General features: G+C 42.1%; 1 protein-coding gene across 1 annotated transcript; it reads left to right on the forward strand.

Annotated features, from left to right (window-relative positions):
* The first annotated feature begins 5,099 nt into the window (after nucleotides 1-5,099).
* Nucleotides 5,100-27,589, forward strand: apobb.1 (apolipoprotein Bb, tandem duplicate 1). Its single transcript, XM_055149691.1, has 29 exons — nucleotides 5,100-5,180; nucleotides 6,377-6,409; nucleotides 6,539-6,651; nucleotides 6,827-6,972; nucleotides 7,441-7,582; nucleotides 7,878-8,018; nucleotides 8,252-8,376; nucleotides 8,477-8,562; nucleotides 8,950-9,394; nucleotides 9,864-9,978; nucleotides 10,160-10,306; nucleotides 10,645-10,856; nucleotides 11,216-11,411; nucleotides 13,726-13,893; nucleotides 13,999-14,202; nucleotides 14,570-14,737; nucleotides 15,150-15,355; nucleotides 15,736-15,918; nucleotides 16,017-16,147; nucleotides 16,676-16,886; nucleotides 17,518-17,690; nucleotides 18,176-18,336; nucleotides 18,414-18,523; nucleotides 18,895-19,268; nucleotides 19,483-25,509; nucleotides 25,592-25,700; nucleotides 25,808-25,831; nucleotides 26,146-26,329; nucleotides 26,442-27,589. Exons 1-29 carry the CDS (start codon nucleotides 5,129-5,131, stop codon nucleotides 27,435-27,437), a joined length of 11,382 nt encoding a protein of 3,793 aa, XP_055005666.1. The 5' UTR covers nucleotides 5,100-5,128; the 3' UTR covers nucleotides 27,438-27,589.

Below are 27,589 nucleotides of genomic sequence, written 5' to 3' on the forward strand. Positions count from 1 at the left end.
CATCAAGTTTTCTGTCATACTGTGGAAGATACCAGGCAAAAGAACAACATTTCCATGGAAACAAGGAGGAGGAGGCCTGCGTGTTTTTCAGTGCAATAAACAACAATAAAAATAAACAAAATGAAGAAAAAAAAACATGTCAGTGTATTTTGTGACTAAAAGTTAAGTAAAGTGTAATATGGCATTTAAAATACATGTTATACTTTAGTCTGGTTTTCACTAACTACTACATACACTCATTATAAACTGCAATAATATAGAAATAGACTTGAAATTCAAACAGGCAGCACTGCTCAACAACTCTGTACAAAAAGGATATTTCTACATTATAAATGAGTAACCATTCAATAACAGTGACAATCCAAAAACATCATTGTTTCTCCTCCCAATATGAATAAAATTGAGATTTTACTACCCCCTTTTTTTTTAATTTTATTACCACAGTTAGCTACAGCTCTTCACCAGGGAGACAAGATGATGAGGGCAATCCCATGTAACATGACTAGTCATTTTTACAGAAAATGTTTCCTTTAATCTGATCATTCTGCAAATAAGTGCAGAAAAGAGATCATCAAACCCACTGGGAGCAGGCCTCTCTGACAGCCCTCATGTTTCTGGGTAATGGTAATAATTCTGCAGATGAACCCTGTGTCCGATATTGCTCGTAGTGATGAGGCAGCAGCTGGAGCCGTGCAGTGCTGAATATCTATAGGGTTGGGAAATGAGATAGTGGTGATTGCAGCCGGAGCATGAGGTGCACACAGATAGTCTGATAGAGTATCTGTGCACTTCATGACACCTTATCACACATGTATGATCCAGCGCATCAGAGCTCCTCACATCCCATACACCACAGGCACATGCTCGGAGCGGCAGGCACACGCTCCTCTGATTGGATCAACACATGCCCTTTGACCCTGGCTCTGATTGGTTAAGGGCTCGTCTCTTTGGGGACAGGACGGCACATGTCCGAGAGGAGCGGTCATCGGGTTTACTGTCTCCAGAGGGACACAAAGTACAGTGTGAAGGGTATTAATAGCACAGATGAGCAAGGACAAATTATATTCAAGAAAAAAAGTCTTTGCATTTTAGATGGAATTTTTGTACAGAAGATTTTCATTTGTTCGAAGTCCCAGTTTGAGGAGCACCTTGGTTAGTCTGGGAAGATCTTGAAACACTGGAGCCAGTCCCCTGTATTTTTCTCTATAGCCATTAGCATTAGCTCTCAACAATCTCAAATGATGAATAAACAGGAGGGAGTCATGTTGTACCAACCCATATGAATGTCCACTGTTATGCCTTTTCAAAAGATACATTTAGTTTTAAATGAATAGTTGCTATGGCAATGGTCCAAATTGTTTCCTCACTCTGACTCCTGGGTAGACGGATTCTTAGTAACAATTGGAAAAACATGAAAACCTGATCACTAAAATCTTCCAGGGGCACCATGTCACTTTTTGGCAGATGCTTCGCCACCTGCTTGTCTCCATGGAGATGGTATTGTTTCACCTGGAATGTTCCACAGTATGGCATTCAGTGCATCTATCTGGCATGTTTTCAGTTAGAGGAGGCTTTATTGCACTTGGCCCGGCAGCGTCCTGCTTATCTCTGTGGAGATAAGTTTAATGACACGAGGTAGAACTTTCTAGACAAAGCAACACATCTCTGAAATCAAGCAGGTGGCAGAAAAAGTTCCAAACTGCACCTTTAACAAAGATGACAAATAAGTGTGAACTTGTTTTGCTGTGGCTGAAGCTGGCGATGGCAGAGTAAACAGCAGATATGACTCTGGCTGCACATCAGATCAGTCATACGACCGTGCCATCGATAAGGGTTGGCAGCAAATCCTGTTGTATTTGATCTGAAGAATTGTTCAGATTATCTCATCGTGACAGAGCATGCTGGTTTGGCTACATCCGAAATAACCAAGAAGAGTGACACACTGATATTAGCCCTGACACAGTAACACAGTTTGAAATGTTTTATTGCTACAGCCAATATCATGATAAAGTAGAATAGTGAAACAACTTTTGCCACTGTCCATAATTCCACAAAAGAAAACATGTTGTAAAAAACATGACCTGCAAGAAATGAAAATCACAATGAATTAGTAGTTAGAAGTCACAGATATTATTTATTTGACCTCAAATGTTTTTGTACTCTAAAAAATACATAAAATACATACAAAAAAAAAGGAAATAAATGAAACCCCACAATATTGTTAAATCTTTGTATCACGTATTGAATGAATGTTCAACCAATAGTATATCAATTATCAATAATATTGGTGATATCTGAGGATTTGGTCCAGTACTGAGAGATATTTGGCACCAACATTTTATGTGCACTGCCCAAGTGTGTGTGCTGTGTCTCAATTCCAGTTTGTCCTCAGTGCAGATTCTTATGAATTTATGAATGAAAATATACATTTATATCCCATACATGTTATGATTTTTACAAAAAGCCATGATTATATCGTTTGTAAACACATAACATCAACATAACATGAAGTTGATCTGTTGTAGAGATTTGAAAAGTTTAATATCACTTTCAAATATTGTTTATCAGCCACAACAGAAAATCCAATATCAGATATTGGTATTGGCTAAAAATGTAATAAAATAAAGAGCATATTGGAGCATCCCTAATGACAGGCCTAAGTGATATTAAGAATAACCCTTGGAGAATGCAGCGTTCTGTGAGCCCCTTTGGACCCTTGTACTGGTCTCAGAGCAAACACTAGTATCTGGCAGACTGCAGGGGCTGCCTCTGTTGCAAAAGACCCTTTCACAATCTCCATGATCGATCAGGAAGTCTATGAGCTGGGACTTGTCGAGAGCTGTACTGTACATGATCCGCAGCATCTGGAGGTGGTGATGAATTTGTTTAGTAAACATGAAGTATAAATAAGCTACAGTAAATAGATGTTAACAGCACTAAACTACAGTGCAAGATATGGCCATACTTTAGAATGTACCAGTGGTAACAGCACTGACACTGACAGACCAACGGTGTGACACAAGTGACATTTATGGACCAATTACATAACAGCACTGACAATTGTAGGGCAACAGTAGTTCACTTGATTCAGTGCACGTCCATTGATCTAAAGGTTGGCAGTTCAAATCCCATTCCTACAGATGAATGCTGTTTTTGTGTCCTTGGGCAAGACACTTTACTCATCTCATCCCCAGTGTCTGTGTACACAGGTGTATGAATGTGTGTGTGAATGGGAGAGTGCTTCCTTGTTGTAAAATGCTTTGACTCCCTTGAAGGTGGAAAAGCACTATAAAAATGTGACCATTTACTACTGACATTTACTGACCAATGGTGCACTGACATTTACTGACCAATGGTGTAACAGCACTGACATTTACTGACCAGTGGTGCACTGACATTTACTGACCAATGGTGTAACAGCGCTGACACTTACTGACCAGCAAATTGATTGTTCAGCAAATTTTGGGGATCAAAGCTGAAAATAAATAAATAAATAAATCTATCTAAAGGAAATGTGCTATGTGCATATGCAAATGTGTCTCATATAACTGACGCCAAAGAGCTTTTGCCAGTTATGGATTTAACCAAAATGCTACAAAAACGTTTCCTTAAGTAAGACTACTGTTACGTCAATAAAAAATATATAAAATATAAATATAAATAAATAAATAAATATAATATATATATATATATATATATATATATATATATATATATATATATATATATATATATATATATATATATATATATATATATATATATATATATATATATATATATATATATATATATATTATATATAGTGCTAGATAAAGTGTGAAAAGTTTACTCTAGTTAAGAGTATGTATGTATACAAGTAGTCCACACCACACTGGATGTGTCATCATATAATCCTAATAATAATCCTCATAATAATCCTAATAATAATCCTCATAATAATCATACATCAGTCCCATTATAAACCTGAGCACTGACAGTCACTGATCTGTGATCCAGCATCCTGTACCAGAGTAAAGTGGTTTACCCACACAGCTCTGTGGCACATGTTGTGAACTAAAGTTGTGGCAAAAGTTTCACTTGTAAAAAAGCTTTAGGTGACGCTTTTATTTCCTGTACATTTGATTCATTTCTTTCTTTTTTTGGGAAACTGTCCATGAGAAAAGTGAAATGTGCAGCAGCTTAATTAGGCCAGAGATAAGTCCTAAGACTGAGAGAGAGAGGGATCAAGGTGTGCTCCTCACAAAGTCCCACAGGTAATCTTATCATGTGTCCTATCTCCAACGATAGACCACTGCAGTTCAGCTTAAACAGGCATTTTGCAACTTCTAATACAACAGCTTCTGTGATAAAGCAACACATTTCTATGTAATGTGTTTCCTCTACACAGCTACTATTCACACAGTTCTATGTTCATTTGGTCTATTGTGAAACATGGACACATCTGATGTGCATGAACCAAAGTAGAATCTATAGTGAATTTTTTACTGCCTTTGAAACTGTTCTGCTTTCAGTTAGTACAGTAGTGTAGATGAAGTAAAACACACTGGGAAACATGTGTTCTGTTAGAACACATCTGCACATCTGAGTCTGGACCTGACCTTTAAAGTTAATGAGGGAAACTGGGGAATCAAGAAGAAATACATCCAGGCACAGGGACAATATGCAAACTCCACACCATAAGGCCCACATTCAGATCATCAGTATGAGACCTGTCTGCTGTGAGGCCTGAGTTCCAGCCACTCAAGCACCTCTGCAAAATCTCTGCATAGTGTAGCAGTGGGACCACCTCTACAATAACAGACATATAGACAGACTATTCTAATGAATGAATCATTTTCTCTTTTAATTAAAGCTGCAGACTATTTAAATGTATTCAGATGTTATTATGGAGATGTCACACACTTGATGTGAATCTAAATCATATACATTCTACATGTTGCGCTCTGTATCAGTTTTGTAAGGGAGCCAAACCTTTTGCCTTTGTCCCTCCACACTGTAGTGTGCTCTGGACTCTGGACTGTGGTCCAGGCTCTGTCTGGGGACTATAAAAGAGCTGCTCCAGCGCTGGTCCTGCAGTCTCGTCTGAGTACTCGCCAACCCAAGAAGAGAGCTCAGAGAACCCACCATGGGGGACACTAAGCTCTTCCTTCTGCTGCTGCTCTGCACATCCCTGACCTGTGAGTACCACAGCGGCTCTGCACTGCTCACGCTCAAGACTTAGGCCTGCATGCAAATAGAGTTAAATACTTTTTAATGGCTTCATAAGGTTCACAAAAAGTACTTTAAATATCTCCTCTAGAGTTAGTCACCGCAGAAAAAGCTGGAGATATTTCTTTACAAAATGTTGTTAATTCTTTAAAAATCTAGGGAACATAATCCTACATACATGTTTAAGCAGCATGTTATTTAACAGGAGCTGAGATTCCAACCTGCTTCATGTAGAATACATACCATTGCTAACTACCGTGGTGTCTCTGTTTTGTGGCTAAATCAAATCTTAAAGTCTTGCTCAATTATTCTGTAGAAATAATACAATGATTGTTTTTTCTTTTCAATAATCCATTGCTTTCTGACAACACAAGTGCACAAGTGTAACATGATATATGGAGTAACCTTCACTACAAATATTATTTCATATTTTTCCTTTGGAGTTGAGTTGAAGTTGTGGGGTTTCTGGTTAGGCTTAGTTACATAACTTCTCTAGTGTATCCATAGGCCCTTTACAGCCGTGTACTGCACATATATACTGGAGCCGTATACTGCAGCCGTATACTGCATATGTATACTGCAGCCATATACTGCAGCCGTATACTGCAGCTGTATACTGCACCTGTATACTGCAGCCGTATACTGCAGCTGTATACTGCATATGTATACTGCAGCCGTATACTGCAGCCATATACTTCAGTTGTATACTTCAGCCATATACTTCAGTTGTATACTTCAGCCATATACTTCAGTTGTATACTGCAGCTGTATACTGCAGCCGTATACTGCAGTTGTATATTACAGCTGTATATGTCTGTGACCTTTGGACACTGCCTCACTGATCAGAGCTTTCTAGTTTCATTGCTTTCATTGATTTTTGCTTTTGCTAAAGTTACATTTTTCTACCATAATTCTCATAATAATAATAATGCTAATGTACATACATTAACATACATGTAGAGGTATTGGTAACATTTGCTGTCTTGACCTATTTGAGTTATTCAAAGTTATTCAGTGTAATTCACTGTTAATAGTGATTAACAATTTAAAACGAAATATGAATATCTTGACTGGGAAAAGTCCTCAAAATGTAGCATATAACATGTAACCTAATGTGCAGCTTCTTGCACTCCTCCAATTCTGAAAGATTGTTTTCTTTCCACAGTTGCCCAAGATGAAGAAGAACCAACCTGCAAGCGTAAGTCCCAATATACATCTACAGGAGAATATTATAATATAGACACTAATAAACGAATTCACTCTAAAATGTTTGTCCAGTTGACAGAATTGAATGAGTAATTATTATTTTGTGTGGGTGTGTGTTCAGTGGCCAAACGCTACAAGACCCTGCACAAGTACACGTACCAGTACGAAGCCGAATCCCTGAACGCCATCAGCGGAGCCTCTGCTCTCAAGAACGGACCCAAGGGATCATGCAAGGTACCAACTCTTCTATATGATGATCTACTGCTGATATACTGTGAAACATTCCAGACAAAGCAGAGCAATAAAAGAGTCTGGCTTAGAATTAGATATAAACAAACTCTTGTGCATCTATTGGAAAGTGTGTTTGGCCTGTAGTGTTTGACTCTGACCTGCTGGTGTTCCCCGGCAGGTTGAGGTCGAGGTGCCCCAGGCATGTAGCTTCATCGTGAGGACCAGCGAGTGCAGCCTGAGCGAGGTGGACTCTGTGGACGCCGACGGCAACGTGGTGTTCAGAGCAGCTGCCAGCTCCGATGCCTTCGCCGCCGAGATGGAGAAGTACGATAAGAATTACAGAAAAGACACATTATGATTTTCAACTACTTAGTACATTTGGTTAATTCTAAGATGGCAACATTGATCTAAAAAAACTTAATAATATTTATAGGTCCTGTTTAAAACTATAGACCTGTAAGGCCCATCTTTTCAAAATGGTTTCACCATAACAAGCACTAGATTTACAAGAACACAGCTTTATGGTGGAAAAATTGTTACAAGACATTACAAGTAAGCACTAAGCCTCAAAAGCAGGACAATACAGGATTACTCAAACATGCATAAATCACTCAAAATACATCTTTGAGTAAGTTAACTGAACTTCATAAACGTGGATTTTACATAATATACCTAATTTAAAATGCAGAGAAATACGTAGCTTTCAGGATTACACGTAGTTTACAGAGAGAGTTCACTAGTATTTGCAGTATCCTTTAGTCACAGAATACTCAGAATCTGTCTTTTCCACAGATATGCTCTGAAGGTCCAGATGAACGAGAAGAACCAGATCAAGCTTTACCCCGAGGAAGGCGAGACCACCACCATCCTGAACATCAAGAGAGGCATCATCTCCGCCCTGGCTGCCCCTGGCCTGGAGGACAACAAATACACAGTACGTCAACTGGAATAAGCACAAACTATGATATCGGTTTAATCAATATTATGGAACTGATACCAGATCCAGCTCATTTTTCAGCATTGACGCTGAAATTTGATACCAGTATAGTATTGTATTTAATATAAGAGAAAAGTTCATTTGTAAACTTCACTGTAATTCATTTTAAAAGTATATTATCAGTATTAGAAAATCAGATATCAGATGTCTGATATTGTCTGAAAAACGTTCATATTTGCAATTGTAATAAGAAGTATGAAGTTAAAATGGGACTGTCTTTGGTGCCCCTCAGCCCACCATCCACGGCCTGTGTAAGAACTCCTACAGCCTGTCCAGCCCCGCAGAGATGACCCTGACCAGAGACCTGTCCGGATGTGACCGCTTCGTGCCCCTCCGAGACCAGACCAGCCCCCTGGCCCTGCTCACTGGACTGGTAAGAGCATGGATACAGTGGTTAGGTTGGAGCGAGGAGCTATTTCATTATTTAATGTAGAGTTTGAATTGCATTTGTATTTACTTTTGAGATTATGTAGGAGCCCCTCAAAAAAGGGCATACCGTTTCAAATAACAAGTCAGCTATGTTTGTATTCAAAGCCCTGTAGTCTCAAATCAACTTGAATAAAAGTACTGAAGTAAAGAGAATAAACCTGGCTGTGTGTTTGGCAGCACTACCCTCTGGCTCAGCTGGTGCGCAGCTCTCAGACCTGCAACTACAAGTATGATGAAGAGCAGAACCACATCGTGTCTGGAACCTGCACTGAGAAACACCTCCTGGTGCCCTTCTCCTCCCAGTCAGTAACATCTTATGTTTATTGGATCTATCATCCATGTATGAATGAAGGGGTGACATGTGTCACTGCTGCTGTTTAACCACGACTTCTCTGTGAACAGGGGAGAATACGGAGTAACCAATGTTGGAAAGCAGGAAGTGACTTTGATCGAGGTCGCCCCCCACAACGACAGAGTTTTTGACCTTGGTGAGCCACCATACTTTGACTTCCTTTAGTAGAAAGTGCTTTAGTAGAAAGAGTAGATCTGATATATTGTATTCGTTTTATTGGTAATGTTCTGGGACGACTAATGTAGTGCCACCTGCTTGTTTTCGTCTAGATGTTATTGCTTTCAAATGTTACAGCATTCAATTATATTATGGCATTAAAATTATATACGTAGGGTTTTTTGTTTTTTGGTTTACCTTGAAATAGGACCTTCTCAGTGTGAGTAAAGTCACCTCTCTGTAGATATTTTCTGTCTCCATGACAATTGATACATGTAATGCCAAAGTGTGGAACATTTCAGGCAACGTAATAATAAATAATAATTGCACAGCCCCAGATGAAACTCTTATTTTGTGCTGCTTTTAGGCCCCATCGTGAAGGACCTGAGCGTCGACATGGTGGAGGATCGTACCATGACCCAGGACAGGGACGCCGGTCTGGAGCTGCTGAGGAAACTGGCTGCTCTGCCTGAGAGCGAGGGAGAGACCAGAGCCCACCTTTTCCACAAACTGGTGCTGATGGTCAGAGGCATGAAGCTGGACACCCTGAGCCCCGCTCTGCCCGAGGCCATGGAGATCTCCCCCATGCTCACCTACCAGGTCCTGGCCCAGTGCGGCACCCCCGAGTGCAGCAGTGTCATCATGGAGCTCCTGAGGTCCCGCCCCACTAGCGGCCCCGAGGTTGATGCTTTCGTCTATGCCCTGGGACTGGTGTCCAACCCCTCCCCCGTCCTCATCAACGACATGCTGCAGATGGCCCAGCAGAGACCCAGCAAACCAGTGCTGTACGCCCTGAGCAACGTGGTCAACAGGTGAGTGTTCTGTGCTACTACTACTACTATTACTAATACGACTACTACAACTACTATTACTGAGCTCAGGGATTTTCACCTCTCGTGCACACATGCACAGGGAGTCATTCAGTGCTTTCAGATGTCATCCAGGATTCATAGAACTGTAGTTACCAACATAACTGTGCTTATGTATAGTACCAAAAAGAAGAGTTAATGTAACTGTTATTACAAAATACTATAATAAATACTATAAATACAAAATAATACTAAAACTATACACAAAAAGTATATAAGTATAAGAAAACAGTAGAATACAATATATTCTATTTCCAGCTAGACTGTTGTCAGTTAAGACTTGGGCGGGATGCCCACTCCAGTCACAGTATACTCTGTGACTGCTGTAATGTGGCAGCCTTAATAAGAGGGAAGATACAATTTAATATTAATAAGGAGTAACCTCTAAATACTTGCCTGTCTCATGTTCCAGATTCTACAAGGCTGAACGTCAGCTGGTGCCTGAGATCTTCTCTGTGGCTCGCTTCATTGTTGGTCAGCTCGGAGACTGCTCTGGAGACAAAGACCAGACGTTCCTCACTCTCAGGGTACGCTGTCTGCACCAAAAACATCTCAAATAAAAACTGCTCATTCTGTCAAATGTGACAAATATACACATTATGATGTACAGATGAATATTAGCTCCTTTATTTCTGCTCTTTGTGCTTTTATAACAAGAATGGTCAATTCTTTATTATCAAATGAGTTCATACTTAAACTTGTTTGCAGGTGATTGGAAACATGGCCCCTGCTATGGCTAACTCTGGCCCTGCAGTCAGAGGCGCTGTGCTGGAGTGTGTCAACAAACCCGAGGCTGCTCCTGAGATTCAACTGGCTGCCATTCAGGTCTTCAGACAGACCCCCGTGCCCGAGGAGGTAAGAGCCCTGCCACTGCTCTGGTGGAGAACATCAGCACTAACTTTGGCATCTGGAAAGTACCGGGCTGTACAGTCACTTCAGATTTATTCATAATTAAATGGAATATATCTGTTTTAACAAACCTAAAAGAAAGAGGCATTAAAAATACTCAAGTTAAAGCATTCAAAAGTACTACCAACAAATGTACAGTAAACAGTAAATGAACCGTAAATGTACTGCTCCTAATTTCAAAATAATATAAAAATAAAATTGACATTTAAATTTTTGCATTTAACCACGTTACAAATAAATAAAATAAATGAAAATGACCCCGTGCTCTCTCTCCTCTCCTCCAGGGCAGAGAGACTCTGATGCAGGTGCTCCTGGACAGCTCTGCTCCCGTTCAGAAGAGAATCGCCGCCTACCTGGTTCTCATGAGGGACCCTCAGCCCAGTGAACTGGCCCAGCTCATGTCCGCCCTGCCCACGGAGCAGGACGCTCAGATCAAGAACTTCATCATCTCCCACATCAAGAACATTGGCACCTCCACTGAGCCCGCCACTCAGGAGTAAGTCCTGCTTCTGCCTGACCACACATTAGTCTTTTAGTCTAGAACAAAATACAGCTGACCTCATGTTTTTGGATCCATTTTAAATCCATTTATATAGTTTTACCGTAATGGTAAACTAACAAAATACAACAACACAAATCAACTCGAGATCTAATTTTTAATCTGCCAATCACAAAATCTAAGAATAAAAAACAAAATGGTCTAAAAGTGATACTTTTTAAATGTAAATAATATTTTCAGTTGTCTACAATCTTTATTTTACAGTCATGTTTCAATAGTAAAAGTTATTAGGAGTGATTATTTTAGGGGGAAAACTCCCATTGCTAACTAGTGCATATTGATTTTCTCTTATCCAGACTGAGACAGAAGATCTTTGACGCCACCGGAGACAACCAGCTGGGACCTGTGGAGGACAGCCTGAAGGTCTCCAGGAACCTGAAGTTGGGAGTGCTCCAGAGCAACGTGATCTTCGAAGGAGTCAGCTACCTGCCCAAGGAAGTTATGCTGGAGATGACCCTCAAGGCCTTTGGATTCGACCTGGACATGATGGAGGTAGGACGTTCAAGTTAATATTGTTTTTACAGTCTAATTTGCTTAGTTATTCATTTTATAATGTTGAACAACTATTTTTCATAAACTCCAAAGCATTAAGGAGGTCATTTCCTCCAGAATGTATGAGTTGTGTGGGTTCTCTCTGGTTGAAATTCAAGTTATTACAATATTTTGTCTGTAAGTGAGGCTTAACCCCAAACACTTAACAGAGATTTACCTTAAATCGTTAAACTTATTCAAAGTGCTCTTAAGTGCAGCTGCTGCCACATTTGCATGAATCTGTACATGCCAAATTTGTCTTTGCATTGCCCAGCACAGGCGACACTGCATCCACACTTGATAAGTTCATAGCATGTGTCCTGCTGGGGGAGCATGGTCCATAACATTAATCAGTGACTGCCATCACGCTTCCATCCCCAGTCTGCAGGCCTGGAGAGATCTGGTGTCTTAAAATACTAAAATTCTTAATGGTGCATTATAACTTTTCTGGTGGGGGGTCCAACCTGCTTCTTTCATGAAGATGTTATAGCTTTGCGTGGAATGTTCCACTGTATGACATTAAACATATCAGTCTGTGTTTATTCAGTTAAGGACTGAAAATGTGTTTTGCTCAAATACATAAAATACAGACATTCTTCCATTTAGCAGGGTCTCGTCCTTGTCACCAGGGAGATGGATAAGTTTAATGTCATACTGTAAAAGCAAAGCAATAACATCTCCATGGAAACAAGCAGGTATTTTACCTTCCATCGGAAATGTTACATTGTGCATCTTTAAAGACCTTAAATTGTATTGTCCTTTTACATAGTCTGTATCTCACATTACTGGAAGCAAAAAACATTATTTCAGCAGTTTAAGCACAAAATTAAACTGAATTTTTTTAAAAAACAAAAATTTGACTTTAATTTTAACATTTGAAGCTAAAACATAGTAAATTTGTGTTCTTAATAATGGGTTTATATCTTTATTACAATCCATATCTCACTGTAGTACAGTGTGAACAGAGCCTCCCTCTTTAGATGAGATTATAGTCTGAACATCTGCAGATCATTCCAGATTGAGAGATCACAATGAAAATACAACACCATTTTAAAACCAGGTCGAATCTCACCTTAATTTGGTCATAATCTCAAATCAGCCTCTCCACAGTTTCAAAGGTGTTCTCAGTCTAGTGTGGGATTACTAGAATGAGCCGTCCACCTCTGCTCTTGTCATTATTGTTATTATGATACTGTGATGTGTTTTCGGGGGATAAATTCACTTGTAATTTGTAAAAGTAAGTCTTAATTTATATAGGGCTTTTCACAGACACATGTCGCAAAGATGCCGAACAGAGCTTCATTCACTCCATACCCAGTGATGATGTGCTACTATTGTGGCCACAGCTGCCCTGGGGCAAACTGATGGAAGCTCATTTTTACGCATTATTGGCCAGATTATTTTACAAACGTACCTAGTTTGTTCTAAAAAAAAAAAAAAAAAAAAGAACCCCAAAACACTAGAAACAGTAAATGATACTATTAACTGTGTTACTGTGTAACTTTTTGACTGGGGGTCCGCCACCTGCTTATTTCTGTGGAGATGTCATTGCTCTGCCTGGAATGTTCCACAGTGTGACATTAAACAGCTCTACTTCACATTTATTCAATTACAGGTGGTTTTAGAGCTAAAAAACACCTAGAAAAACAGACATTGTGACTGTGAGCGGGTCGCCTCTCCACAGATCTGACCTGTAGCTTGGTCTGGTTTAGCCTCCATGAAGACAGAAAGGTTTAATGCCATACTGTGAAACATTCCAGATGAATTAATAACATCTCCATGGCAACCAGAGAAGTTACACAGTGCACCTTTAAAAAACACCATTAGTTTAATAGCAAATATTTGTTGTGATTTAATTTTTACTTTCACTTTAAAAACAGCTTTGAAAACCACTTTGCAGTAGCTTGTATCTTGAGAATACATATTCTTCTTTATAACCTATATGATATTTTAACATTATTTTCCAAAAAAAGCAGTTTAAGCAGTAATTTAGCTCCCAGCCTTGTTTCCATGTCAGTCATTTTGTGACATGTGCAGTACTCGGCTCCAGGGACGACTTGGGCTTGGTTCAATATCCAGAAATCTCAGGGATGTTAATAATCTGGCAAAGTTTCATGCTTGTACCATAAAAATGAACAATTGGGCACTATTTTGGTCTTTAACAGCTCCACTACGATGGATTCTCGGGAGTTTATAAATATCATAGATATCACAAATACATCTTGCTGTGCAAGGTTAGACTAAACCAGGTCTCTTTGTCCCATGTTGCTTCTAGGTTGGTATGCAGGGCAAAGGCTTCGAGCCCACCGTGGACGCCCTGTTTGGAGAGAATGGCTTCTTCCCCGACACAGCCCTGAAGACCATGTACTTTGTGTCAGATAATGTGCCCCAGATGCTCCAGAACGTGCTGCCCGGCCTGAGGAGCGACCGCAAGAAGAGACAGGTAAAAGCCAAGAAACTGCTGTCAAATAAGGCATAATTATATAAATGTATATGTACAAGTAAAAATAAAATAGAACAGAATACTCATTTCTCCTCCTATCTCCAGGCCTCTCAGAACCTGGTGAAGGACCTCAGCCAGAACCTGAAGAAACTCGTGAACGACCTGAAGAGCTCTGATGCCCCCGAGGCCACTATTTACCTGCGTCTCCTCGGCAATGAGCTGGGATACCTGAAGACCAACGAGATGGAGCAGATGGCCTACTCCGCTGCCATGTTTGTGGACTCCATGCTCAAGATGTTCCCTGTCGACGTAAGCACAAAATATTCTCACCTTCTCACATGACATTTGGCTTAACACTGAAGATAGAACAGATTTTAGATTACACTACCTTAAAAATGTGCAAAACAGGACTAAACAGGTTCAAAGTTATTCCTCACTTACCTTATATAATCAAAGCGTAACTATTCAGCACGATGAGTTCCTAAGAGCTTTTTACACAATAGATCTGTCACATTTGCTCATATACATGTTATAGGCTCTTTAATCGCAGTAATGTTTGTAATATATTTAGATCCATCATTGTAGATTTATAACACAAAAGCACAATACTTTTCTACGTACTTCGCACATGTATTCACTTCCACACACATTCATTCATAGTATTGTGTGATTGCAGGTTGTGAAGGCCCTGACCACCATGACCGACACCTCTCTGTACGCTCACTACATCTTCATGGACAATGAGTTCTTCCTGCCCACTCTGACTGGTGTGCCCCTGAGGATCGCCCTGTCCGGAACCTTCGCACCTGGCATCAAGGGAGGACTCAAGATCTCCCCTGAGATGGTGAGAACCAACATTTATGGGACTAAACTTGGGGACTATGTATAGATTTAACCCTGGACTAGATCAAGACTGCATTTCTGACTAAAATAGTAGCTTTAGTCTTTCTCAGTATGGCATAAAACTTGCATATCTCCATGGAGAATGTTCTGAATTTTCTATTTCTATGGAATCACACAGGTGACTTTCCACCTCCAGAAACTTGCGTACTATCACTTTAAACTAGTGGGGCAATTTTAAGCATTCTCTTTCGCACCAGATGATTCTAAGTTCAAATCTGTTAGAGCCCATACAGTGCAACAATGCGACCACTTCACTGTATCAACTTTACAGTTTCTATAACAGTACCTTCATTTTATTTATCACTTAACCTATTGTATTGCTAACTATCTTTCCTATCTGTCTGTATCCCCAGAGCGAGGTAGCCTTCATGCCCTCTGCTGGCATCGAATTTGTGACCCAGGTTGGCACCTTCATCTCTGACTATGTGGACTCTGGTCTGGAAATGCACACCAACATCTTCCATGAGTCTGGACTGAGCGCCAAGGTGACCATCGAGAAGGGACAGGTCCAGCTGAGACTGCCCGCCCCCCAGACCAAGACCAAGCTCGTCCACATCACGTAAGGCCTCAGAACATGATCTGAACATTTGAGGGGATTCTCCTGATAACTTTATGCCACTGACACAAAGTTGGATAATGCCAGTAAACCAATATTTAAATAGGCAGTATCATTCAAAGGCCTGAGCTCCAACAAATAAACAGCAGAATGAACAAACAAGTAGCTATAGTTATCAGAACAATACTAAAACATGCCTTAGATTTCTTAGTTAAGGTTCAAATATGTAAAATAATCAAATAAATAAAACATCTTTTAATAATATGTGAATCTGACAGTGTTGTAGATTATATATCACCACTCAGTATATACATATACTAGGCAATACAGTATTCAACATCTTCTAAGCATGTTTTAAACGTGCTTCTTTGGTTGACCTTTAGGAACAGCCTGGTGGCCCGCTCTGGAGCTGAGACCATGGTGATCCCTCCTGTCCCCATGGACGTTGTCAGCGTAGATGAATGCACTCCCTTCTTCTCTGGAATGAAATACTGCTACGCTCTGCAGTACAATGATGCCTGGAACGTAGAGAGGACCCCCTACTTCCCCTTCACCGGAGACAGCAAGTGCGTAACACATCAGGCGGTGCAAATACGAGCAGTGATAATGTTAAAGGTCAGTTTGGGTGTTTAAAATGGTGCTAATGGTTGTATTGTTCCCATAGGTTTGCTGTGGAGCTGATGCCCACTGGTGAGGTGACTGAGTACACTGCCACTTTGGCCTATGAGCTGCTGCGTGAGGGAGAGGAGGGCAAGCAGAAGGTCGACGCTCTGAACTTCATCCTGAGAGCTGAAGGTAGCGCCACACATCTGAAAACGATGACAATGACACAAAGATGCTATTAGTTCAATACTGTCTAAATCAATTACAAATACAGAAGACATAAGAAAAACTTTACAGTTATTATTATTAATTCACTCCACAATCACTGGTGGTAAGATACTACTGAAGCAAAAGCTGCCCTAGACGGAAGAGAGGCTGCCAGTCGGGGTAACAGCCCCTCCGACCACCACCAATCACTCGATTACTACATTTATACTAGGTGATGAGTGCTAAGTGTCTTGCCTAAGGACACACTGACAGTATGTACTAGAACAGGGGTGGCCAAACTTTTTTTCAGTCTGTGCTGCATATTGAAACATCTGATGCAGAACACCACAAACTGGATCAGTAGAGCAGATCATTCAGATGGATGCATTTTACACACTTTCCAAGACTTTAAAAAGGCTTGGAACACAAATTTTAGACCCACATTTAGATTTTATGACTCACCAGTGATAAGGATGATACATTATTGACACTGTTCAACCATTGTGTTCTCAGGAGCTGAGCCCACAGAGGCCCGTGCCATCCTGAAGTACAACCGCAGGAGGAACGTGGTGACAGCCGAGGTGCAGATCCCAGACCTCGATGTGGAGGCTGGACTTAGGGTGGGCATCGTGGATGGGAACACCAAGGGCAAAGGAACCCACTCCATCTCCCTGGACCTCATCAACAAGAACATCCCACAGCTGTCTCTGGTCGGACGTGCCAAGTAAGACAACTTTAAATTTTACCTTTTACCAATTACCAACACTGACTTAACATAGAAAAGTGTCAACTCAAGAACTAGTCAACTACAATACACAAATGTATCAGGTGGATGTTCTGCCACCTGCTTGTCTCCAATGTCTCCGCAGTACAGCATTAAACTTATTCATTCCCATGGAAGCAAGCAGAGGCCAAGTGATGGGGCAGATTTGTGGAGAGGCAAATAAATACCAGATAGATATGTTTAATATCACAGCATTAGCATGTCCATGCACAGTCATATTGCACAATCATATGACAACATGGCAGAAAAAAATTCCCTAATATTAATCAATCCAAATGTTTTGCTGTTTTTTTTTTTTTTATATAACTTTCTTATAACGTATAACTTTTCTTATTTATTTTCATATAATTCAATAACAATAAAAGTGTTTTAAATCTCTGTAGTAAAATGTTCCTCTGAAGTCTGAACTCTGCTCTGAACAACTGCTATATATAGTACTTTTATTGTCTTCTTACACTAATAGATTCAAGAAGTATGTAACTGTTACATCTGTGTTTTCCTAAAGATATTATAGTCAAACCATACAACAGTTTTCGATGTATTTAAAGTGTGCACTTGTTTTGCTTCTCAGGCTGAGGGAGATGACTGAAGGCATGCTCCAGCTGCAGATGCTGGTGCCAGCCCTGAACGCCGATGCCACTGTCACCGCCAACCTCAAGCGCGACGAGGAGATCCAGCTGGAGCTCAAGAGCAACATCAAGGTCCTGGAGGCCAAATCCGAGCAGAAGATCACTCTCAAATACGGTAAATGGCTTTAAAGTAAAGGAGTATATATCTAACTCAAATATGTTAAAATATGAATTAAAGGTCCACTATGTTACTTTGAGAGATGAAGATTTTATTTCTTCGCTTGGAAAATTCCATAGCATGCCATTAAACTTTTCTACCTTGTAATTATTCAGTTACAGGAGTTTCTATTGCTCAGAAACACCTTGAAAGACATTAATGCTTATAGTGACAATCCTTTCTTTCTGACCTGTAACTTGGTCTGGTTGCATCACTGGCTTATTTCTATGGAGATAGTAAAAGTTTAATGCTATAAATTCAGGAGTAGCAATGACCTCTCTATAAAAACAACAGGTGTAGGGCCAGGTACCAGAAAAGTTATATAGTGCACTGTTAACTAAAATCAAAATCAGAAACACCAAAAATAAAAACCCTTTTGCAGGGAAACACTGAAGACTAAATAAGGAATAAAAGTCTCAAAACATCTTTTGACATCTTTGCAGACGGCAGCAAAGTCGAGGCTGAGATCAAGTCTGACATGAATGCTGAGACAGCCAACCTGCCTCTGGGAGAGATCCTGGCCACGTACGGAGAGCAAGTCCTGGAAACTCAGGTTGGACAGACCGACATGAAGGTCCGCCACATCTTCACTAAACTTGTGGAGGTAGGACAAGAACATGTAGATATTATACTTATAAATTTAGTTTTTGCCTTGTTCTAAACTCATTTGTCACATTACAGGCTTCCAACAACTACATGGAGAAGTATGGTGCTGATCTCCCATACATCCAGAACTTCAGAGTGCCCGATATGCCCGAGATGACCATGCCCGAGAGACTCTTCCTCAATGCGTAAGACATTACATTCATTTATTGTTTTTATCCTACTCTACTATTCTCCATACCAGTCTTCCATACTGATATTGAATCTAAAGATCAAGGCTAAGTAATCTAAGGGCCACCACACACTACAGGAGAATTTGCCTGATTTAGGCTGTGATTGACTTCTCCTTGAGTTTGGGGAGGTGGCTTAGTGTCTTTTTGTGTGAAGATCAGATTTCAGTCTTCCCTCAGATCCTATTATTCAAATAATAGTTGCAAAGATTGCCTGAAAAAACTAAAGATTAAGCTATAGGGACATAAATATAAACAAAACAAACAGTCTGTAAATAAGGTAACTGCAAAAACAACATCTAACCCACAACCTGTTTTCTCTCTTACAGTGAGACCAAGGCTGTGTACTACTTCAACAACGAGCGCTGGTCCGTGTTCATCCCCATGCCATTGGGAGGAAAATCCACCATGGACTTCAACTTCCCCGAGGTCCTGAACACACCCCAGATCTCTGTGCCTCAGATCGGACTGGAAATTGTGTCCATGGAGATCCCAGTGCCTGAGCTGTTTGTGCCCGAAGGCTTCACTCTCTACGTCCCTCTCTTCGGTAAAGCTGAGGTTTCCGCCATCTTGAAAAGCAACCTCTATGACATGGATGCTACAGTGGTAGCCGGCAAAGACATTGTGGAGACACCAAGCTACTCTGCTACTGTCGCTGTGACTGGAACCTCTCCAATTGATGTCCTGTCAGTTAAATTTGAAGGTAATTAACAAAAATATTCTCTATAATTTTGCAGTATAGCTCTGTCCAAACTAGCAAAGCATAGACACATTTGAAAAAGGCTTAACCTCATATAACTAAAAGACATATTGACAGTGTAAATGATAGGTAACATTGGACATTTTTTAAAATTCTAGTGCAATCTGAAGTTCCTTCTTTAACTTATTAATAAATAACCATTTTATTTTTGTTTTAGGTTTGGGTATGGTAGTCCCTGCTGATGCCCTGAAGGCCCAAGTTAAGGGATCTCTCGTGCACAAGTTCCTTGAGGCCAATGTGAATATTGTTGAGGAGGCAAGTCTGGCTGACAAACTGACCTACAGCTCTAACATCAAGGCTGATGCCACTAGCCCCCTTGGAGTCAGTGTGAAAGTTGAGCACAATGGTGTTGCTGGACTGAACACCGAGAAGCTCACCATTGACAGCAACTTGGATGGTTTGCTCAAGGCTGGCGCTGTCTATGCGAAAGCAACCTCATACCAGTCTGCCAGCGTTGCTCCATTCACCCCAGAAGCTAAGATCGAATCCTCAGTAGAGATCGATTCCACTTTTGTCAAGGCCCAGAACACCTTCAATGCAGAGCTTCTTGATGGTGCCCTCTCAGTGCTGTCCAACACTAATGCTTTCGATGGTACCGTTGTGCATATTGCCTCAGTCGACTTCAAAGACCAGAAACTAACTGTGAAATCTGATGCTAACGCTGAAGTTATGGGTCTGAAGATGAAGAACCAAATCGAGGCCGCTGCCGGTGCTGGTGAGGTTGTTATGAGAATGGAGACCAACTCTGACTATGCTGAGAATCGTGTATACTCCCTGATGACCGCCTCTTTGAACGCCGAAGGTCTTGCTGTCAACAATGATGCTACCCTTAAGCTCCTGAACAACGAGGCTATCCACAAGGCCAACATCAAACTGAGTCAGGAAGGTCTGGTTGTGAGCGGCACCAACACCCTCCAGAGCCCACTCTCTGTTGAGAACACCTTCAACGGTGTAGTCGACACTTCCAAGGCTACTCTTTCCATCATCAACAAGGCTGCTTTGTATGACATGAAGGTTGACAATGCTAATTCCCTGACCGTCACCCTTTCCAGCATTGAATTCACCTCAACGGCTGAAGCTCTGGCAAGTGAAGATGTCACTTACACTCATGACATTGCCTTCAACATGAAACCATACACTATTTCTGCAAATGTTAACAACAACTTGAAACTCCTGTCAGCCAACGTCATCAATGAGGCCCAGCTTCAGGCAGAGCTGTACAAGATTGACTTGACTGGAAGTGTGAAGGCCATCTATGGTGAGGAAGAAATCAAACACATCTATCAGATCAACTACGCTGATATGGCCGCCAATGCCAAATGCAGCACCACAGGCAAGGTGCTCGGTACCCACATGAACCAGAACACTGAGCTCGAGGTGATTGGTCTGGCTGCCCGCTTCTCCCATGATGCCCGCTTCAACTCCCAGCCCACGCGCTTTGACTACACCGTCCGCAGCAGCGTTGTTCCCTTTGACTTCAACCTCGATGCCATCTTTAACGCTGATGGTGACCTGACCCTCTATGGAAAGCACTCTGCTCAGCTCTACGGCAAGTTCCTTGTCAAAGCTCAGCCTCTTGCCTTTGCCAACACCCAGGAATGGAGAGCTTCAATGACTCAGGCCCTTGACAATGGCATGGCTCTTGAGACCACCTTCGACAACAAGTGGGACACTGCTCTGTCTTTGGAGGAACAGAAAACAAGCTTAAGAGTGAGGTCAAAGATGAACAACCATGCATTCAACCAGGACTTGAGTCTGTACAACACAGCTGAGAGGATGGGAGTTGAGATGGCCGGTGCCTTGCTGACAAACCTCCTCAACCAGGAGAATGCAGAAAACCAGGAGTTCAGCATCTCTGGCTTTGTGAAGTATGACAAAAGCACCAACATGCAGGTCATCCAGCTTCCTTTCATTGAGTCACTCCCCATTGTTGTGGAAAACCTGAAGGGTGCCATCGTCTATGTAGCAGAGGCTGTCCTGGACTTCATCAACAACGAGGAGGTGCGCGCTAAACTGGAAGCCATTCCTCAGCATGTCAGCAACTTCATTGTTCAGCTGAACCTTGAAGAGAAGATTAATGGGCTCAAGCAATTCCTTAGCGACCTCACTCAGGAGTATGCAATCACCATGGAAGATGTTGAAGGCCTTTTGAGAAACCTGAACGAGACAGTGAAAAATGTGCTTGCCGATTTCAGTTCCTATGTGAGTCAGTTTGTTGCCAAGATGAAAGAGATTATGGAGAACATGACCCTGCCTGACACCATTGTGCAGACGATTCAGGAGCAGCTCTTGGCCATTGATGAGGCATATGAAATCAGACCTCTGATTGTTTATGTGATCGAAACCGTGAGTGACATGATCCAGCAGTTCAACATGGAAAAACTCAGAGGAAGTGTGCTTGAGATCCTTATCGACCTTGACAACCAATTTGATGTCACAAAAACAGTAGCCTGGGCCTTGGACACTTTGAAGAGAGTGGTTCAGGAATTTGATGTCCAGCAGATCTACCAGCAGTTGAAAGACATTGTTGTATCCATTGACATCAGATCTCACATTGACGAACTTATGAATGTGATTCCCACTGAGATGTTCAGCGATGCTTCCGATTACATCTGGAAAGTCATTCAGGACCTTGATGTTGTGGGCAAATTCAACGCTGTCTATGCTAAAGTAAGAGAGCTCCTTGTGCAATTTGAAGTTGACCAGAAGGTGCAGGCTCTGCTGGAGAAAGCTGTTGAGGTCATCAAACAAGTCAAACTTGAGGAAACCATCTCTGCTGTTGTTCAAATGGTCAAAGATGCTGACATCCCAACTAAAGTTGTGCAAACTGCCCAGAGCTACATTGAATACATCAAAACAACTGAGATGAAGGACATCATTGCAAACCTGAATGCCTTGATTGAGAGTCTGGTTCAGAAGCTGAACTCTATGGAGTACAATGAATGGGTGAACAACCTCAACCAGCTTATTGCTCAGTACACCACTTACATCAATGATGCTATCAAGACACTGGAACTCCCAGAGAAACTCCAGGTGCTGAGGGATTATGTCAACTATGTTTTCACCACTGTTAAGGACATCAGCGCACGCCTGAGAGAAGTCAAGGTTGCAGAAATTGTAAAATCTGTTCAAGGCATTGCAGTTCAAGCTGTCGATTACAGTAAGACCTTGGTTGACTATGTGAAGCAGCAAATTGAAGGCCTGGAAATCAAAGATTACGTCACATCTGGACTGCAGATTGTCAGTGAAATCTACACAGAAGTCCTTAGAATAGGTAACAGAGTGCTCGTCAGTGCTGTTGACTTCATCAGCCAGTATGCTCCAGACCAAAAGTTCTTGGAAGATGTGAAACAGATGGTCACTGGAATATTGGATGGACTGAAACAGGTAGAGCTGAATACTCCATCATTCACTGTGCCTTTGACTGATCTTGAAGTGCCTACCATGAAGTTCACACTGGCATCCCTCCAGGAATTTGAGATCCCAGTCCAGATTGACCTTCCTGAGTTCACAGTCTTGGGCAAGTACACTGTTCCTGCCACCACAATTGCCTTTGCAGACATCAAGGACAAGATCTTCCAGCTGATTGAATACGTCATGAACTTCAGCTTCCAGATGGTGGATGTGGATGCTTTCTTTGGAGAACTGAGCTTGAACTTCCTCCCCCCCATGCCAGAGATCGCTTTCCCAGAATTCACTCTGTCTGACATCTCCTTCCCAGCCATCCCAGAGGTGCCTGTGGAGAAGTTTGTCAAGTCGCTGCAACTGCCCGAGATCAAACTGCCAACCATCCCAAGCGAATTTGCCATCCCAAGCTTTGGCAAGCTCTACGGAGAGTTCAGAGTGCAGACCCCAATGTACACCACCAAGACAACTGCTGAGCTGCAAAACTCCACTGAAAATGAGCAGAGTCCTCAGTTGACCGCCTTCATCACTTCTCAGGGTGTGTCCCCAGCTTTTGACATCTTCAACTACAAGATTGATTCCACAGCTCGACTTGCAATCCCCAAGATGAGTCGTATTGTCATTGGTGAGACTGTGAAATTCGAACATGTTGCTCTAGGAGTTGAACATCAGGGATCTCTGAACCTCTATGGCAAATCTGCCCAAGCCCAGGCTAAGACCACAGTGAAGGTTGCAACCGCACCATACACAGCTGACTTCATGAACACCGCCTTTATTGGACTTGAAGATGGCATGTCTGCTTCTCTTGAGACCACTTTCAATCAGATCGTTGATATGCCCGTCTTCAATGTCAAACTTGAAGCCAATGGAGCTCAAAAGGCAATTGTGCGTCTTGATGGCCTGAAGATGACCGTCACAGTTGACAACACAGGTAAAACTGCCTACAATGGTGAGGAGGGTAACCACAAGAGCAACCTCGACTTGACACTGACTCCTAGCCTGATCACTCTGACCTTCAATGGTGACACTGATTCTGCAATTCTCAAGATGAAGCAGGTGGTGAACGCTGAAGCTGGTACCCTTAGCTATCTTAAATTCAACATCCGCAACGAGGCTGAGACACCCTTCCTCAAGTCCAGTGAGCTTGTAGCAGTTGGACAGGCTAACCTCTTCGACATGAAGGTTGATATTTCTGCCAACCACAACTCCGAGCTGGTCGGTCCAGTCCAAGGCAACATTGCTAATGATTTCAAGTACGTAATCAGCCCAAGAGAGTTTGTTTTTGAACTGAAGAACAAGGGTACCAACAAAGTCAACCTCCTCGGATCTCTCACAGCTAAGTTGGATGCTCAGAATGAAATTTCTGCCTACCTGAGCTCTGAGATGCAAAAGATCAACACAGTCAACATGGTACGCTTCAACAAGAACATGGTCTTCGTCAACATCACCGTGGACAACAGTGAGAAAGACATTGCAGTCATTCTTGGCATTGATGGACAGGCCAACCTCGACTTCCTGACTTCTCCCATCAGCATTCCAGAGATTGAGCTTCCATTTGTTGACTTCCGCACACCAGAAGTGAGCAACCTGAATCTGTATGAGCAGACAATCCTGAAGGACCTCTTGACCACCACTGAGCAGTCTGTGAGCCTTGATGCCAAAGTTGCCTACCAGAAAAGCATGGCTCCTCGACTTTTTGACATTATGGGTCTGATTCAGGTTCCAGATCTTGGCAACCTTGTCACAGAATTGACCTTTAAATCTGCCATCATTAACCTGAACCTCAATGCTGCTCTGGAGACCGAGGATGACATTGTTTTCCGCCTGGGAGCTACCACCGCATCTGTATTTGACAGTCTGAAAGCTAAACTTGACGGCACCACCAGCCTGACCACCAGAGGAGGACTTAAGTTGGCTAACTCTCTGTCTCTGGAGAACCAGCACATTGAAGGCACTCATGACAGCACCGTTAGTGTTAGTACTGAGACCTACGAGGTTACTGTCTCTGTCGCCACACTTGGAAAAGTTGCCCTGCCTATTCTCAACCTGGAAATCAATCAGAACTTGGTCGCAGACAACAAAGTCAAGCCCAATGCTGCTTCCACCTTGAGGGTGAACGGTCAGCTCAACATCCCCACAATTAATGCTGTGGTAAAGGCTGAGGCAGAACACAGCACCAAGACAGAGGTAACTTTTGAATACCTGTCAGTGGAGACCTCCAACAGGGCCAACATGGACGGAACCATCCTGGAGGACTATCTGGTTTTGGGAGTGCTGGACAATGAGCTGAACTTCTACCTGAACAAGGACGGTCTTCGCTCCAATGCCAAGGTTATCGCTGACACCAAGCTGAACCAGGGCGCAAACAAGATCTTTGCTGTTGATGTAAATGAGAATCTGGCTGTTGAAGCTGCTCTTAGCCGTGTCTACATTGTGCAGAAGTACACTGGAAACAATGAAGCCAACCTGTTCAGCTTCAACACCAAGGGGCGCCATGTTGCCGAGGCAACCATCGACCTTGCCCCCATCTCTTCCCTCTCTGCCGACGTTGAGATTGACCTCTCTCAGCCCACCAACTTTGGTGATCTTAGCATCTATGAGAAGGCAACAGTTGAGTGGACCGCTGACAACAACAAAGTTGCATCCACCAGCAAGTTTGTGAGCCCTGTCTACACAACCAACTTGGTGATCGAAGCTGAGAGAGCATACCCTGTCCTGAAGGTTATTGCCAAGGCCTCTGCTACCTCTCCCCTGAGCCTCCTGGAGTATGACATGGATGGTAAGTTCAACCTATTACATACACTCATAGAAATATATTTTAGCACTGGATTACTAATCTTCCATTATTTGTATTTTTGCAGCTTCTTCTACCACAAACTATGAGGATGCCCTGAACATGAACAACAAGGTTGTGCTGACCCATGCTGCCATGAATGTGGATGTAACCCATGTTATTACTCAGGCTTTTAGGTAAGTTTGGATCCTTTAAGAGCGTTATAATTAACATTATGTAAAAGCATTACACAAACTGAAAGTATTTCATATGAAGTAATATTTGTTGTTTTCTTGATTTTCAGGAGAAAACGCCAGGCTGACGACAGGTAAATATCAACATTCTGTTTTACTCTTTAAGTAGATTTCATTTTCTTGGAAGATTATGAGTCATCTATAGTTCTCCCAGATTTGAGAATAAAACAGCAGTAATTCAAAACTTAACAATGTACAGTGAAAACAGTAAAACAAAACAAACAAAAACAAATATATATATATATATATATATATATATATATATATATATATATATATATATATATATATATATATATATATATATATATATATGCAGTTATTATTATTTTTACTCTTTACTGGTCATTATATGATCATAGGATTAATTTTATTAAATTTTTTGCAGCTCTCGCCACACTTTGAACATGGACATCAATAGCCCAACCTTCACTGACATGAACTTCCGCTACGCTGCTGGCAGGAACGGCATCAGCGCCTCTCTGTCCTCTCCATCGGCTGGATTCCTGGGTCTGCAGGTCAATGGCAAAATCCCAACTCAAATGACCGGAAGACTCTACGGACGCTACCCAGTAAGTATCTGTAGACACAATGGAATGAAATTAATAAAAACATCACTACTTAGAACCACTCAGAATTAATGAAGATTTAGATTGTCTAACAATGCCCTTTTTCATTCCACAGTCCTCCCCAGATGCTGATGTTGACATCATGGTGCTGCGTTCTGCTCCCAAAGACAGTGATAGGATGACTCTGCAGGTGGCCTACAACATGGAAGCCCCCAAAGCCATGCTGACTGAGTTCAAGGCGAAGATCCCTGCTGTCCTGTCCTCTCTGAAAGACTTCATCAACAACAACCTGCTGACAAGCAACGTGCTGGAGTGGAGAGACACCATTGTGGCCAGAATCAACGAGGCCTATGACGCTGCCATCAACTACGACGCCCAGCTCAGCCAGCTCTCCATCTTTTTCCGCAACTTCATTGTTGAGTTCCAGAAAAATGTCCAAGTTTTCCTGGATGCTGCCATCAAAGTGCTCAGGGAGACCCAGTTCCGTCTTCCCGGCTCTGAGGAGATGACCACCCTGCCTGTTGTCCTGAAGGATCTGACCACCAGTGTTGCTGATGTTCTTCGCACCACCATCCAAGTGGTCTATGACACCATGGAGTACTACTACAATGCTTTTGTGGACACCTTTAGCACAGTGGAGCTGCGCATGCCTATCGGAGATGTGATGACCATTGGTCAGATAATCGACAACGTCAGAACAACCGGCAAAGGCATCTTTGAACAAGTGGTGGACTTTGTGAACAACATGGAGAGCCTGGACACTATGCTCGTCAAGATCAGCGAGACCCTGAAAGCAGTTGTAGACAAAACCCAAGAGTTTGTCGACTCCATCAAGTCTGACTACCTGGATGCCCTTTTCGCCAATGTGAACGAGGTGTACAGATGGCTGGTGACCGCTGTGAAGGACATTGCAGACCGAGTGTCCGCCCTGGACATGGAACAGCTGAATGGTGTCTTGGAGTACATTGTAGATATGTTTATTTACGTGGTCGACCAGTACAATGTGACCGTGAACAGCGCTGTGCAGCAGGTGTCCGAGGAGGCTCAAAAATATGTGAAAGCCAGCGATGGCCGCCTGGAGATTGAGCTGCCCTTCCCCTTCCTTCAGTGAGGAGCCCAAACAAACACTACCACCACCTCCCCCAAAGAACGAGGAATGACGAACTCACTTTGCTCTTTATTTATACAAATGTGAACGCTACATCTTTATTATGTGAGGCATTGCAAATATATACCGTTTTACTACCACTGTGCAATGTGTGA

This window comes from Boleophthalmus pectinirostris, unplaced genomic scaffold (genome assembly GCF_026225935.1).
Source record: "Boleophthalmus pectinirostris isolate CB_2022bp ecotype Guang Dong unplaced genomic scaffold, ASM2622593v1 HiC_scaffold_13, whole genome shotgun sequence".
Taxonomy (NCBI): domain Eukaryota; kingdom Metazoa; phylum Chordata; class Actinopteri; order Gobiiformes; family Gobiidae; genus Boleophthalmus; species Boleophthalmus pectinirostris.